The sequence below is a fragment of the Vicugna pacos genome, chromosome 10 (genome assembly GCF_048564905.1).
Source record: "Vicugna pacos chromosome 10, VicPac4, whole genome shotgun sequence".
NCBI lineage: Eukaryota > Metazoa > Chordata > Mammalia > Artiodactyla > Camelidae > Vicugna > Vicugna pacos.
Genome location: NC_132996.1, coordinates 23,868,921 through 23,884,897, shown reverse-complemented (window position 1 = coordinate 23,884,897; position 15,977 = coordinate 23,868,921). Strand labels below are relative to the sequence as shown.

Here is a 15,977-nt window from a genome sequence, read left to right as displayed (position 1 = left end):
ACAAAACCCTAAGTTAGTTATTTACTATATGATTATGATGAGGAAACTGAAGCTCAGAGAAGTTTAACGATTTCCTCAAGATCTCATAGTGAGAAAATGCAGAGTAAGATGCAAACCCTCATTTTCAAGTGCTAAATCCAGTGTTTTCAACAAACCTAGTATTACGTACCTCCTGCCTCTCAGAAACAGGATATCTCTGTAATGGCTAGAAGCTTAGTAGTTAAAATGGGGCCAAACTTGCAGGGGAAGCCAGACTCTTCTAAATCTTCCCAACCTACCTAAGAGTCATTCTTCCTCATGAAGACACTGGTCTTGGAAGTGGAATTTTGTAAGCTGGGTTTGCAAGATGCAGCTCTGACACCCATACCAACAAACATTTACGCTGAAGAAATGGGATGGATTTCTTGTTTCTGAAAAGAGATTAATTTATGTAATATGAAACAATCACAAGTAATTAATTGGGTTTATTTTGGTTTTGTTCTTTAATTGAAACAATGTCCAAAGTCCTTTTAATGACAATGTATATTATGTCATTAAAATTCCTAATCCAAGTTCAAAGACTAGTTTTTTGCATGGTGCTTGCTAGTAAAAGTGAATTATCAGTAGATCAGTAAACAAAATACATTCACATTAACTAATCCTCAAGTGACTTCTAGTAAAAGTGAGTGATGAAAGAGTTACTTACAGGATTGATTTAAAAGCAACCTCCTTCAACAGAAGTGACTAAAAAGTAGTTTTAATTTACTCTAAATTCTTTTCTGATCAGGCACAAACATAGGAGAGAGGAAAGAACTTCATTTTTCTACATGGTTTCTGTGTTTCCTGAAAGAAATTATTTTTTTTTAATTCAGAGAATGTCTATCGGCACCACAGAAAACTTGGGAATTCTAAAGCGAACTTTCATTACTTGTAAAAGGAGAGGAAAGCTGGGGAGAATGAGCAAGAATATCTTCCAAGTGCTCTATCATTTGAAGCTCGGACTAAACCTCTCCTCTCATTTTGTTCCTCCCTCCCTTCTCGCCAGCCCTGAGAAACGTGGACAGTGGTCAGCAAAGCCCGGTGGAGGCAGGACTGAGGCAGGAGAGCGCTGAGGCATCTGGACCCCTCTCCCCCAAATAAACCATGACACCTATTCCATTAGCACAAAACCACGCTAGGTGAGGAATCCCATTCTCTCCCAGCTGCACCCACTGGGCCGCCCCAGGTGGGCGAGCTGTTGGGAGTAGGGTGTGATGGCAAGACCTGCTCTTTCAACATCAAGCTAGCACTTACTCAATACTTCCTGTCTGCTAGGCTCCGCGCTCAGTGCCTTTCATGCTTTTTAAAACAAATCGATGAGGAAACCCGTAATTCTATGAGGCTAACGTTACAGGCAAGTGAAGAAAACTAAGGCTGAAGGAGACCCAGTTGCATGCCCTTCTTCAAACAGTTAAAACCCCGGTTCCCTCTGAAGTCTGTCTACTGCCGCTAAACCACCCCGCCCCACCCCTCGGCCTCTACACTGCACCTCCATTTCCCGTCTTCTCAGCCGCCCCGTAAGTTAAAAACGAGATGGTTGGCCGAGATGGTCTTTAGGGGTCTTTCTAGCTTGGCAGCGTCACAGTTTTAGGAGCGGGGAGGGACAGCCCTCAAAGTTCTTGCTTCAAAGCACCTGTCAAAGCGCAGCTGGGCGCGCGCCTTCCCGCCTTGCGCCGGGGGAACTTGCGCCCCACGCCGCCGGAGGTCCCGGAGTCCCCAGTCAAGCCTCTCGCAAAGGCGCACGGGCCGCCGAGCGCATGCGCAATGGCATCCGGGCGCGCGGCGTCCCTCCATTCCCTGCCCCACCCGCGCCTGCTTCCAGTCTGAGGGAAGCGGCGAGGGTGTGTTCCTCCCTGCCCGGTTCCGGCTGACCGTTGGCCCCTCAGCCGGCGCCCTCACAGAGCTTTCCTAGCCGTCCCTCGCCTCCCCTCCTCCGCGACTCTGGTAACACCACCATAGCGCCGAGCCGGGGGTGGGGGGAGGAGCCCTTCAGCGTGACGCCCCCGGGGCCTCAGGCTAGTCTGGAGTCGGCCCGCCCCGAGGGGCGTGAGGAAGGGGCGGGGCTGCGGACTTCGGACTCGAGCCCATACGCCTCCTCCTGCCGACACAGAGCAGGCAGCCTAGTCTAGAGGTGAGCGAGCCATGACGGCGCTATGGGGGCCCTGGCCCGAGGTGCAGGACACCTGCACCTCGCTGGGGCTGATGCTGTTGAACGTGCTGTTCATGGGACTGGCCCGCGTGGTCACCCGGCAGCAACTGAACAGGCCCACGGTCCACGCCTTCATCTTGGAGTTTCTGGCCACCTTCCAGCTCTGCTTCTGCACCCATGAGCTGCAACTGCTGAGCGAGCAGGAACCCCTGCACCCCACCTGGCCGCTGACGCTAATCTACTTCTTCTCGTTGGTGCATGGCCTGACTCTGGTGGGCACCTCCAGCAACCCGTGCGGCGTGATGATGCAGATAATGCTGGGGGGAATGTCCGCCGAGACCGGCGCGCTGAGGCTGTTGGCTCAGGTGATCGGTGCCCTGTGCAGCAGGCACTGCATAAGCGCCCTGTGGAACCTGGGGCTGACCAAGTATCACGTCAGCGAGAGGAGCTTCGCTTGTAGGAATCCCATCCAAGTCGACTTGCCCAAAGCGGTAGTCATAGAGGCCGTCTGCTCCTTTATCTTCCACAGCGCTTTGCTGCACTTCCAGGAGGTCCGAACCAAGCTTCGTATCCACCTGCTGTCAGCACTCATCACCTTTTTGGTCTATGCAGGTTTGTTATTCCCACAAAACACTTGGCACGTCCGGAGCCTCTATGACTTGAGGCTCTAAGTTCTTTGCCAAGATACATTTCAGTGTTCCCCCCTACGCCTGTGTGATGTCAGTATTGCTATCTCCGTTGTTCTAATCGTTTCGCAGCCCATTCTTTACCGATAGGGTAGAAATACAGATCCTCCATTCAGTGCTTTTTTTGAGCCCCTAGAAAAAGCCACTTCTGTGCTGAAACTGAGATCATGTGAGATATTGTCCAAGTTTCAGATATCCTACAAAGGGATTGTTTTAATGGTGGAGAGGAAAGATAACATCAGTCACTTCTTGCCAACTTGGTATAGATCCTTTCTAACACCCTCACTGAAAAATGATCCTGGGCTTTAAAAGTTCCTTCCAATTAAAAGAAAAAAAAAGCGCCTTCCAGTTTAAAGCACAAGCTACTTGATTGGTTTAGTAGGAAGAGTGGGCAGTAGAATTTCTATGTTCTATTTCTTAGTTCTTCTTCTACGAAATTACTTAAAGTCATTTATTTCCTTAGTAATCTATGGTGAGTTATAAATGAACTTTTATGGCCTATCAAGAAAGATGTGTTTTGAAATTAAAACTTGCTTGAAATTAAAGATGCTTTTTAAAAACAAATAACTCTCGAGAAATCTGTTGATTTCTTATAAATAATTTGTTTACCTAGACAGACCTTCAGATGCAGTAATCTGGATATTCTAATGAGACAAGGAAATCCAAAAAACAAAAGTTTAATTATGAGATGTGTCATTTTAAATGACTATAACAAAATATTTTCATTGGGACTGAATCTGAATTATAAAATGTTTTGGAAGTAGGAATATAATAAAAGTAAATTAGTACTAAGAGTCTATCTTCTGCCCACTGAAAGTGAAACTATAAGTAGAAGCAAACCTTAAGACAAGGACTTGTAAAACATATGCTTAACTTCCTAGGTAAAAATGAAAGAGTATCCAATCCATTTTCCCTTCTTTAGATCTAGTACCATTCTTCTTGTAGATGCAGATGGAAATAAATTGTATAGGAGAGAAGGAAGGATATGCATATTTGAGGGGTTGGTAAGTACTTGCTAAGGTTTTGCCTAGCAAAAAGTTATGCCACAGTTTAGCTCTGTGCTTATATAATTAAAAGCAGTAAACATTTATAAGATGTTTTAAATTAATGTTATACACAGTTCCTTCTCCCTCTCTTGATTCCAAAGTTGGTATTCTTCCTGCTTTTGTACTTTAATAATGCATTTGTGATTTCATAAATAATACTGTATATAATATTAACCAATACTTATTTTATAAGTGACAAAGATTTTGAGAGAAGAGAAACAAGATAACATTTGAAGTTATACATAAATATAGGGAGAGTTATTGGGAAAAAACCCATACAATAATCAATTTAAGGTATCCAAAAACACTGCTCTTTTTCTTCCCCTCACATTATAGACACTGACATTGCTGAAATGAGGGTATTAATCGATGGGGGAGGAGAAGAGAGTGGAGGGATCACTAGAGCAGTGATTCTCAACATTTTCTCTGCACTACAATCACCTGGGGAGCATTTTAAACATACCCATATCTGGGTGCAGAGATTAAGATTTAATTCCTGTGGGAAGGGGCCTAGGCAATGATATATTTTAAAGTTTTCCAGGTGATCCCACTATGAAACCAGGATTGTGAACCACTGCTCCAGTCTAGACTTTGGTGGCCAGTTCAGTAGCCACTCTTCGCATGTGGTTATTTGGTTATAAATCAGCTAACATTAAATACTCAGTTCCTCAGTCACTGTAGCCACATTTCAAGTCCTCAGTAGCCAACTGTGGCTAGTGGGTCCAGTAATGGACAGCACTGGAGACTGTTTGCAGGGACAGGACCTAACAGACAATTGTCAATTACTAGTTTACAGAAATTGATAATCTTTTATGATCTTCCTTTTCTGCCACTGTAAGGGAGATAAGAATATTCATTGGGCAACATGCCATGCATGTAGGGAATTTGTATGAGTTATCTTAGTTAATCCTTACAACAACCCACTGATGAATACATTATTCCCATTTTAAGTGAAGTAAGCGGGCTCAGGAAAGTGAAATGACTTGTCCAAGGTCACACAGCTAGAATCTGCTGGAACCATGGTTCAAACTGACACTAAAGCTCATGCTTATTTCATTATCAGCATTTCTAGAGCATGCTTCTCAAAAGTAACAAAACTATATACAATTGAGTACTGTTCCGCAATTAAAAGGAAGTTCTGATACATGCTATGTCATGGATGAACCTTAAAAATATGTGAAGCAAAATAAGCCAAACTCAAAGGGACAAATGTTACAGGACTCCACCTATATGAAGTATCCAGAATAGGCATATTCATAGAGTCAGAAAGTAGAATAGAGGTTATCATGGACTGGGTGACAGGGAGGAATAGGGACTTATTGTTTAATAGATACAGAGTTTCTGTTTGACATTTTAGAAATAGTGGTGACGGTTGAACATTATGAATATAACTAAAGCCACTGAATATACACTTTAAAATGGTTAAAATGGCATATATTATGTTATATATATATATTTACCATAATTTTTTAAAATTTTAAGTTTTAAAAGGATTCTTTTGCCAAATAAATTTGGCAAACACTGGATTAAACAGATTTTCTAATTTAAGACTTCTTGGAGCCTTTACTGTTCTACTGTTTATTATAAAACTCCAAGAGAAGGATGTGGAACACAGTTTTTCAAACTTATAGAATCTCTTTGTCTAGGAGTGTGTAGCAGAAGAGAACATACTTCGGGAAGTGCTGCACTAAGCCATGTCACTCCCCATTATTTTTTATGGATATAAGTCATAAATTTATAACAGAGTTTTCTAAAATAGAATGAAGTGTTTTGGGACTAGTTGAGTTTGTGTCTTATCGGGCAGAGGTGAGGATTTGTAGGAAGGAGGTAAGAAAGGCAGGGGAAGTCAGGAAGCTAAGTCAGGCATTGTTACAAATTACTTTGATGTGTCGTTTTTTTCAACTTCAAAGGTATTATTAGTACTGGTTGGGAAAAGCTGCATGCCTGGATATTTCTTTAATCACTTGCACTTTGAGGACACCCAGAAGTCACTAATATAGGTCACATCAAAGTAACTGATTTTGTGTTTTAAGATTACAGGACATAACTGTCCAGCAGTGTAGCCATAGGTTCCTTGGATAGCCAGTGATCAAGTGTACTTATTGATTTAGTACCCTGCACTTTGATGTGCAGATGGAGGCCACTGATGTCATTACCACTTACCATGTATTTATTGGCTTCCCAAATAAAGTGGAAAAAAAAAAAAGCTGTGTGATTTATTAACGTATTAAAGATATAAAACTATTAATGCAAATTTCAAGCAAATCTTCCTTAATTTAGGTTTTGGGAGAATCTGGTTCAATGAGCAGGACAAAGAACTGCATTCATTTTTTAATTAATTAGATATTGAGGTGAAAATCTGTTATTTTACACATCTAAGTAGATTGTTTTTATTACTATAGCCTGTTCATTTACTTTTTATTATTTTTAATTATATACTTGTTTAGTAAAGTAATGCCTGGTCTTCCTTCACCAGACAGTAAGCTTTATAAGTACAGACTAAAATTGTTCTATTCATTATAATGTTTAACCAGGATTTAGCATGGTGTCACCTGTTAACAGTAAACACTCAGTATTTTTAGAATGAGTGAATAATCAGCAAATACCTATTCACTTAAAAAATCACACATAAAGAAATAATACATATCTGGGTATTCATATTTTATGTCTAAGAGCTTTCAAAATAAGTCTAATTGTCTGAAGTAACTGTATTTTTATTTCATTTCATTACTCCATTCAGGAGTTTCTGATTTACTTCTAAGTCACAAAGAATTTGGGTAAGATTACTTGTCAAAGGAGAAGGGAACTAAGCCCTTTATGTATATTCACATTTTTTTTGTTTTTGTTTTTGTTTTGTTTTGTTTTATCATGTCAGTGTAATACAGTGGTTAAGAACACAGGCTTGGAGTTGAATGGTACCCTTAGGAGAGATAATTTAGGCCTCAGTTTCCTCATCTTTAAAATGGAGACTACTACTACCCATTTCTTCAAACTATTATGAAGAATAATGTATTCCAAGTTCTTAGCATAGTACCTGGCACAAATATTCTGGTCACTGGAAAGGCCTAGCTTCCACTATAAATTAGTTAATTGACATTCTGGCTTTCACAGGAGTCTTACATGATTTTAACTAGTGTCATTCTATCAAGAGAATTTGATTCCCTTTAAGAGTATTGAGAAACATTAGCACGTAGAATTGCCAGATTTGAGATTCACTCTTTGACTATGGTAATTTCATCAAGTTCACACTGTCCTCTAAGACTCTTGGCAACCAGACAGCTGGATATCCCTGTTGGTACCTCTTCTTTAACATGTTATTATGTCTTCTCCACTCCAGATATCAGTAAATAGTAATTTATGTTTCAAAGCAACTTTCTATTATTCTGTGCCTGATTGATGATTCTTACTTTTTAAATCATTCATGTTTAATTACACAATGCGTAAATGTGGTTTGTTTTTTAAATTGAAACACTACCAGTGAAACTAAAAGTGCCTTTTGACTGCCATCCTCCATGCCTGTCCCCTCTCCTTCCCTGCTTCTCTTCCCACCAGGGTAGTCCTCTCTGCGAGCATGTGTGTGTCCTTGCAAACTCTTTTTATGTGCATTTATTATACATATAGACAGGCCCATATAGAAGCTACTATTTTATATGTGTTTGTGTTAGCATGAAAGGTATTATACCATTCTTTCTGCAGTTTGCTTTTTTTAGTGGTGGTGGTTCAGTGATATATTTTGGAGATCTACCTGTGTTTTAGCAGAGATTTCTCATTATTCTAATACTGAACAGTATTCCAAATTAATAATAAACTTTTTTCTTTATGAGTAGGTATTTCTTATGAGTAGACATTTAAGTTCTTCCCAGTTCACTGTTACTATAGATAAACAACCTTGTGTGTGTCTACTAGTATACAAGTACCAGTAGTTCTTCAGGACAGTAGTTTTCAACAGGGGACAGTTTTGCCCCCCAGGGGATGTTTGGCAATGTCTGGAGACTTTTTTGGTTGTTATATGGGGGGAGATGGTTGTGAACTGGCAACTAGTAGGTAAAGGCTAGAGATGCTGCTGAAAACAATACTCAACAAAGAATTACCCAGTCTAAAACATCAAAGCCAATGCCCCATGTTTTGGGCCTTTGTTGACACAGAACTTGTTCCTGATACAGATTTCTGTATCAGTTAACTCTTACTTAAAATAACAATAATTTATCATTTTTCATGATCCTGTGGGTTAGATAGGAAACTCCACTGAGATTATATAGCTGGACAACTGGTAGGTCTGGAAGAGCGAAGGTAACCTCACTCATGTGTCCAGCAGTTGCTACCAACAGCCATCTAAGATGCCTCTCATCCTCCAGCAGCCTAGACCAGCCCACTTACATAGTCAGGACATTGTTTCAAGAGAGCAAAATTGGAAGCCAGTGATGGCTTTATTAAGTCCTAAACCTAGAACTCACTGTGTCACTCCTCACATTCAGAATTCACATAGCATCACTTCTGCTGCATTCTGTTTATCAATGCAAGTTGCAAAGCCAACCCATATTCAAGACAGGGGAACAGACTTTACCTCTTGGTAGGAAGACAGCTTCCATCAAATCGCACGGAGCAGAATTGGTGATGGGATTAGAAGGTAAGGAGGGTGAAGTAGTTTGAGTTCTAGAATGGTGTAAAACTGACTTAGCGTTCTTAGGCCTAATGGAAATACCAAAGACCTAATGAGAATACTGAAGCAAATTAATTATGAGTGTAATGGCTTAGTCTATTTTTATTGATAAATGTCTAAAAAACCCTCACAGGTCACTTATTATCATAGTGTGTATTAAATTATATTTTATTGTAATGATCTGTATGAGTCCTACCTCTTGTCCATGGTATCTAGTATCTCAATATGTAGAACTCAATAATTTTTTGTGGAATTGAGCTGAAATGACCACATGCCAACCAAACAATTTTGTTGGCTCTTGGCAGTTGCAAGTTTAACATGCCAGGATTTGACTCGTCACAAGTCGTTCTAAAGGTCCATGATGTGATGTCATTTATAAGTGCTAAGGCATGAATATGAATCATGCTGAGAGGCTGGTATGCCAGAAAAGACTCTTAGCCATAGAGTGAACTCAGCTCATGGCTCAGCATCTTCATCTCAACACAGATCCAGTGTCTGCAGTTTATCATGTGTGACATGTCATTAGTGAAATGTTATGAAAGGGTCACTTAATTTCCAGTTTTACTTCACTGCATTTTATGAAGACAATTTACATGCTGTAGTGGCATATGTCCATATAAAATTGTGAAGATCTCCAGATCTATCTCTGTGGCTAAGTCAGAGGCAGATGTGTGTGCCCAAGCTTCCGTATGTAAGAACCACCAGAAACGCCTCTCTCAGGGGTACTCTCAGGGTGTGTTCTCAAAAGCTGAGCCACGGCTCTGGTGAGTACCACTGGATAGGCAGTCCAGCCTCCTTTGCCTTTCCTTACTTGCTGTGTAGCCACAACTGTAAATTCCTGGGCCCCATCTCAGAGATATCCTGGGTGCACGGCTGGATCATAAATCCCAAGTGGTAGTCAACTAATCAGAATTTGTGCTTATCTATCTTGACTACTCAGTCAAGTCTTTTATTATTGTATTAAAAAAATTTATAACCACTCTATTGAGATAAAATTCACATACCATCACAGTCACTTCTTTAGGGCTCTGTTGACAAGTAAAAATGGAGTCCACGATCATGCTTTGGTCCATTTTACTTTTTGTTTTCAACACAAAGGTTGCTTCTGCCCAAGAGGATCCTGGGGTATTGTGTCCATTTTAATTGTATTTTCATTTTATTTTTATTATTATTCATTCATTTAAATTGATGAATGTTAAGAAAGGCAGCCAAATCTCCATATAAAACTGTAGGATCAGATTAACTTTCAATGTGCATTTTAGAATATACTATAGGAAAAGCATTGTATTAAAACTCTTAATGTCCTTTGTCCTTCCCACCCCTTATTTCTACACCTGGCATATTATAATCTATAATCTATTTTTATACTCTTTAATATGCCAAGTGATTCTGCAAAGAAAGATTATGGAATAAGGATACTTAAATACCTAAAACAAAATAGTCACATTTAGTATTTCCAGTTACAAGAAAATGTTAAGATACACAGTTTGGTATCATTCTTTTTTAAATATTTTATTTATTTATTGTATTATTTTATTATTTTGGGGGGGGGGTTGCTTATTCCTTTTTAATGGAGGTACTAGGGATTAAACCAGGACCTCCTGCATGCTAAGAATGTGCTCTGCCACTTGAGCTATACCCTCCCCCTGGTATCATTCTGCTTAAAATATATTACAGGAGGAAGTCTAACAGGAGCTGTATTTAATCCAGCTTTGGCACTTTCACTACATTTCAAGTGCTTTGATGAAGACTTCCTTCAATTTTTTATTGTATATTGGCTGGCTCCTTCTTTAGGTAAGCATATTTTTATTTAATATGATTTAAAGATTAGAATATTTTAAAATATAATGTGGAATGTCACTGTAACATATCAGTTTTCAAAGTGAGAGTACGAACAAAAAAGAAAATGAAAAAGCTGTGAAATGTTAATGCCTGAAATAACATTTTACTTTGTGCAGTATCCTTTAAAACTGCTTTTATCCTCAAAGAAACAAGATTATCTAGTTAAGGATAGTCAGTTTGAGGTATGATATTGTTTTAACAAGCCCTCAGATACAAGGGCAAAAAAGTGAAGAGTGATTACTTCCATTAAAAAATAATCTTTTTTTTTTGCTAAAGGAATTTGATTTTACACGTTTGTGAGTTCCAGATAAAATACTATTTAGTTCATTTGACTCATTTTGCAGAAAGGCATCTCATGAAACAATGTAGAACTATAATAATGTAGTTTTAAATTTTTCCATAAATTGCATTCCTGTTATTTCTATCTGGGTCAGCTACATAAAACTCCTCTTTTCATACAGGTCAAACACCACAAAAGTATAAAATAACTATAGTCATGATATTCATTTCTTTATATAAGTTATCAGGGTTTGTTTAGTCATATGTCAAGCCTGAATATAATTCATAACTATAAATGGATGAGGATGGCTGGCCTTCTATTAGTTCATCCTTTTTATCCAGTTAGCCATTTTGTTTCTTATTGCTCATTTCTGTCAAAAAAAAAAGGGGGGGGGGCGGAACATACAGAAGGGAATATTGGCATAACAGGTTTCAATAGCCATCACACTTTACTCCTCCCATTTCATCCTGTATCTCAAATTTAGTGTCTGTTATGCTCAGTAATATCTATAGGCCTAAACATGAAGATTATCAGAGAAAACCTATATTTTTAAAATGCTAATAATGGAAGCTTTTTTTCAGTTCTATAGATTACTAGTGTTTTCCAATAACTTTAAAGATAAATTTTCTCTACTCTTGATTTTTAAGAAGTTAAAAAGATCGCTGAAGTCCATGAAGAAGTTAAAAAGGTCACTAATTAGACAGGTCTACTGAGAATTTTTACATAGACACTTCTCTTAATATGTCTTATTTGAAATGAATACATATTATTAACATTATACATTTTTTAATGTGCTCCAACTATAATTTTAACAGTAGGCCCATGATACTAAGGAATTATGTCATTCATTACTTGAAAGAACACTAAAACGTAAGCCTTTCCAAAATAATTTTAAAAGAAAAAAAATCAGAAGTAATTGACATTCTCTGTAAAAGGACCATGATTTTTTTTTTAAACACGTTCTGTAGCCTAAATCACTTGATAACTTCTTCCTAGAAGAACATATTGGAAAAAAGTCTCATAACAGATAAAGAAGGAACAATCACTTCTGCCCCTTTAGGAAATGTTAGTGCAGTGCAAACAGGATGGCAACAGTACTTGTTGCCATTACCAAAACATTTAAAATAACTACTTACTCAAAAAACAATCCAAATACCCCAACAATAAACAAATATACTTTTATTTCTTTGCTTCCTATTCAAGGAATCTTTTAAAAATGGAACTGGGATCAAACTTTTTTGTGATTATGTGTGGCTCTAGTTAGCTTGTTGAAAATGCGCATGCAAAAGTTCTTTCTCTGTTGGTTTAAGAATCTCCTAGTTTTTTCTAAATAGACCCAAAGAAAATTTCTCTTGTAGGTTTTCATTTAAAGAGGCATGTCCCTATACTTCTTTAAGAGGTTTATGAATAAGAAGCAATACAGGAATGTTTCAACAGATGTGGATAAAAGACATGACTAAATGGCAGCTTTTAGAATACCGAATTCCAGCTTGCCATTGACTTTTGTCGTAAATTTAAATTACATTCCATTGGGGAAAAATGGCCTGAAATGAAATAAGGTCACTATTAAACCTTAAGAAGGATGGGAATAATGAATTATATTTTAACAAGAGTCATTCAGAGAGCTAAGGGATGAGGAGTCAAAGCAAAGAAATGTAAAGTAACGTCACAGAGTGAGACTAAGGAGAGTAATCCCAAGATACCTATCTTCTCTCTCTTCTTGACCAAGCAGGGAGCAAACTATTTTTAGAAGCCATGCAGAGATAATTATAAATCCTCTAAGGGCCCCTGCCATCTCCCCCAAATTAATAAATGTTAGAAATGAGACTGTAAGAATGTATATAGAATTCTTTGCTTACACATTTCATACAAGGAAAATCAGCAAATTCTATTTGCTTCTATGAAACGGTAACTCTAGTTTTTAGAAAAAGTTTTAAACGTAATGTCTTAGTTTCTAGCTCTGACTTTAAAAAGAAAAGGTCAAATTTTGTGGATTGCTTAACATAGATTGTTTCTGACTTTTCTTTCATCTAAAGCCTTTGGTTACAAAACGACTCATCTTTCAAAAATATGTTAAGCTATCCAAAAGCTCATCAAACCTTATGGTTTCTTCTTGTTAGCCAACAGGAGTAAACTATCAAATGTGCATGTGACAAAAACTCATTCCTAATCTGAGTTTAAACTGATTTAGAGCCTTAGCCTACATACTTTAAGATAATAACTATTGCAGACTTCCCCTTTAAGACAGTGGTTTGAGCCCTGTGGTTAAGTCTTCTCTGTCCCTATGTCCCACTGAAAAAATTAACCAGTAGCTACATGATAGATTTGTCTGGTGTGACCTCAAAAATGATTTACCAATATGTGACTTTTCAAACATATTTATTTTAACATTTAAAAATTCAACTGAAATTTTAGATATTTTGCTTAATACAGTTCTTAGAGCTACTAATGGTTGAGATTGCTGGAAAAAATGAGAAAGGAGAAAGTAATCTCACATATTTTTATTTAAGCATTCCAAGTAAAAACTCAAGAGTGCTTTCAGTTGCTTTATTCTCCTGGTACATCCCTGGAGCATGGAGGGATATGGCTGCCATTTTAGAAATGAGCAAGTGGAGACCCAAGGCCAGTTTCTCATCCAGCAAGTCACTAAATGGAGCCAGAACTAGAATTCTAGATCTTTCTATTTTACTTATCCTTTGAGTTCATTGTTTAGATTCAACCGGTTTTCCACACATATACTGCTTTTAAGGATTCATGGTAAAAGAAAAATAATGTGAGAATATTAGATTTTAAAATGTCCTCATGCTTCATGTAGAACTGATGTAGCGAATTCTTTTAAACATAGCTCTACAAATCTCTAGGTATATAGTTGTATATAACCCAAATTATAACCACCAAGTGGTTATTAACTTCCTTAGAGATTGTTTTGTTCTTATTTTACTGTATTTTGTCTTTCAGGTATATTGTTGATGATTTTGATGTTCAGCTTTTTCCTTCCATGGCTTCATAACAACTATACAATTAATAAAAAGGAGTAATTACTCTAGAAGACTCAGACTAAGTTACAGGACAGTCAAGCTGGATGTGATTAAGATTTCATTACCTCATATTTCAGCGTACTGGCTGCACTGGATTCGTCAATGTTACCTTCCTTTGAGGAAGCTGCCTTAGAGTTTCCAGTGCTGGGACTTAAAAAAAAATTACTGTGAAAATGAGGAATCCTGTGTTTCTGAGTTAAGACTTGTTCTTTTAAGTGTGTATTAAATGCTGCTAGAAAAGATTCACTACATTAAATATAAATCTCAAGTGATAATTGTTAATTTTGATGACAAAGAAACTGAATACAGGGTCAGAAAGAAAGGGAAGGTGATAGTAGCACCAAGAAAGAGTGTGTTATCAAGTGTAACATCAATGAACAAGATTTTTCACCAGAGTACAACCAGTCATGCTTACAGAACTGGGGACAGGATACTTTTCAGCCACTACCTCCCACACTGATATCATCATCAGCATCATCTTTCAATAGGAAAGTTGCTTTTAAAAGTAGATTGTATATCTACTCATACTCAAGGGGTTTCCTAAATTTTAAATATATTCTAATCTATTTTCTCTAAATAGGCAATCTCACTAGCTTTAGGCAAGTTGTCATTCTTTAATAGAATGTAATAAAACAAAGCACCCATACAAAGTCGAAGTGGAAGCCTTTCACATTCTCATTTTACCGTATCAGCTACCTGATGAAGTAGGTAGGGCATGTATTTTTAATTTCCATTTTACAGATAAGGAAACTAAGGTATACCTCCTTGCCCGAGGTCAGATACAGCCAAACACCATCTTTAGAATTCTACTTCAGTACAAAAAATGTTCTCAGTCATCATTAAGACTAAAGGAAAACTGAAGATTTTGAAGAAACACTGAATACTTTATGTTAAAGTCTGTTTAGGAATTAACTAGCTTTTTTTTTTTCCAGGCTTAAAGAACCTTCATTTTTGTTTTCGTTTTTTTAATTGTACAAGGTCTACTTTTCATTAAAAGTTCAGGTCATAAAAAGTTAAGTTTATTTCTTTTCAATTCTAATTGAATTGAAAAATTGAATTGAAAAAAAAATGGGACAAGATAAGATCTGAGTAATAACTAAGCAACAGATACACTGCCAGGTAATTTAAGTTCTGCCTGGTCAGCTTGTGGCTAGTCACTCTCTTTACACCTACAGGCTGAGCTAGACTGCTGCAGGCTACCTAGCAAGGCAGCCAGTTTGATGGTCAGGACAACTGCTGCACTTATAAATACATACCTGTGGTAGTTCCTATTTTTAAAAGCAAAGTTCATAAAATTGCAACAATGGCTAAATGCAGTCTCTGACATGTTTTGTTTGGCCTGCACAGTAATTTTTTTTAAGATAACAAGCTAGTATTGTTAAGTCTTTTTCACAGAAAAATCCAGTTCTAGCCTTTCTCAGAAAAAAAAAAAAATCTAAAGATCTGTCAATACTAGGCCTGAATTCTGCCATGACAACCACACAAAATGACTAGTCCCCTTAAGTGGTCTCTTTGCCACTCCCTATGTCTTCCAGACATGAAGCTGAGTTTCCCTTACTGTTTCACTTCATGGCTGTTTTTCTTACAGATTTTTTTTTTTTTAAATTCATGTGTCTGTTATCATGAGACTGTGGTTTAAGAACAATGAGCAGTTGCAGGGAGGGTACAGCATAGTGGTAGAGCGCATGCTTAGCATGCATGAGGTCCTGAGGTTCAATCCCCAGCACCTCCTCTAAAAATATGTAAACCGAATTACCTCTCCCACAAATAAAATGATTAAATAATACAATAATAAATAAAATATTAGGGAAAAAAGAACAGTGAGCAGTGATTTGTGTAAATACTCAGCCCTCAAACTTCACTTGTCAGAATTAGAAGTTGTGACTTCCGATGACGCTGCTTCCCCCGCAGCCCTCTAAAGTGGTAGCTTAGTCTCTACCTCATCTCTTGACACCACTGGGCCTGGAGGTGGAATAGGTTCTTTTCCTCATCTATTCTCCACTCCCTCCATTAAAAACGTCATCAGACCATGCCTGGGCACTTCTTACTGTAGTTATCCACCGTGCAGTCCCCTCAATTCCCTCCTGATCCTTTAGGAACTTCATTCCTGTCTCACTCCCTACAATACTATACCAGTTACATTTGTTAGTGATTTCAAAACTTAGAGATGATCCTTCCAGTGTCCTGGTCTCCCAGTTCATTGGCTAAACTTGAAAGGCTCTTCAATAACTTTCCTTCTCTTCTGCCTCAGCTACAAC

The 15,977-nt window shown here is 37.9% G+C and overlaps 1 protein-coding gene and 1 long non-coding RNA gene across 7 annotated transcripts in view; one reads left to right on the top strand and one right to left on the bottom strand.

Annotated features, from left to right (window-relative positions):
- Positions 1-1,834, bottom strand: part of LOC116282086 (uncharacterized) — a 70,243-nt gene extending 68,409 nt beyond the window's left edge. For 2 of the 5 annotated variants that reach the window (XR_012076498.1, XR_012076500.1), the window contains exons 1-2: positions 1,652-1,834; positions 279-410 (exon numbers count right to left, since the gene is read on the bottom strand). This is a non-coding gene — a long non-coding RNA (uncharacterized lncRNA). The remainder of the gene's footprint in view (positions 1-278; positions 411-1,651) is intronic. The other 3 variants (XR_012076496.1, XR_012076497.1, XR_012076499.1) reach the window with 3 other exon arrangements.
- A 326-nt stretch (positions 1,835-2,160) lies between these two features.
- AQP11 (aquaporin 11) lies at positions 2,161-13,994 on the top strand. 2 transcript variants are annotated; one of them, XM_015247442.3, is made up of 3 exons: positions 2,161-2,779; positions 10,237-10,353; positions 13,640-13,994. In XM_015247442.3, exons 1-3 carry the CDS (start codon positions 2,161-2,163, stop codon positions 13,717-13,719), a joined length of 816 nt encoding a protein of 271 aa, XP_015102928.1. In that variant the 3' UTR covers positions 13,720-13,994. The 2 variants fall into 2 exon arrangements, with proteins under 2 accessions (XP_015102928.1, XP_072825256.1); XM_072969155.1 differs by lacking the exons at positions 10,237-10,353; positions 13,640-13,994 and adding exons at positions 3,799-3,857; positions 8,375-8,488.
- The last annotated feature ends 1,983 nt before the right edge of the window (positions 13,995-15,977 follow it).

Bases quoted from the DNA above. Each gene is read 5' to 3' on its own strand.
- AQP11 (XM_015247442.3), top strand. From the start codon at position 2,161: ATGACGGCGCTATGGGGGCCCTGGCCCGAGGTGCAGGACACCTGCACC. The intron at 2,780-10,236 runs GTTTGTTATTCC...AATATATTACAG, and splicing joins CACCTTTTTGGTCTATGCAG to GAGGAAGTCTAACAGGAGCT. The intron at 10,354-13,639 runs GTAAGCATATTT...TTTGTCTTTCAG, and splicing joins TTGGCTGGCTCCTTCTTTAG to GTATATTGTTGATGATTTTG.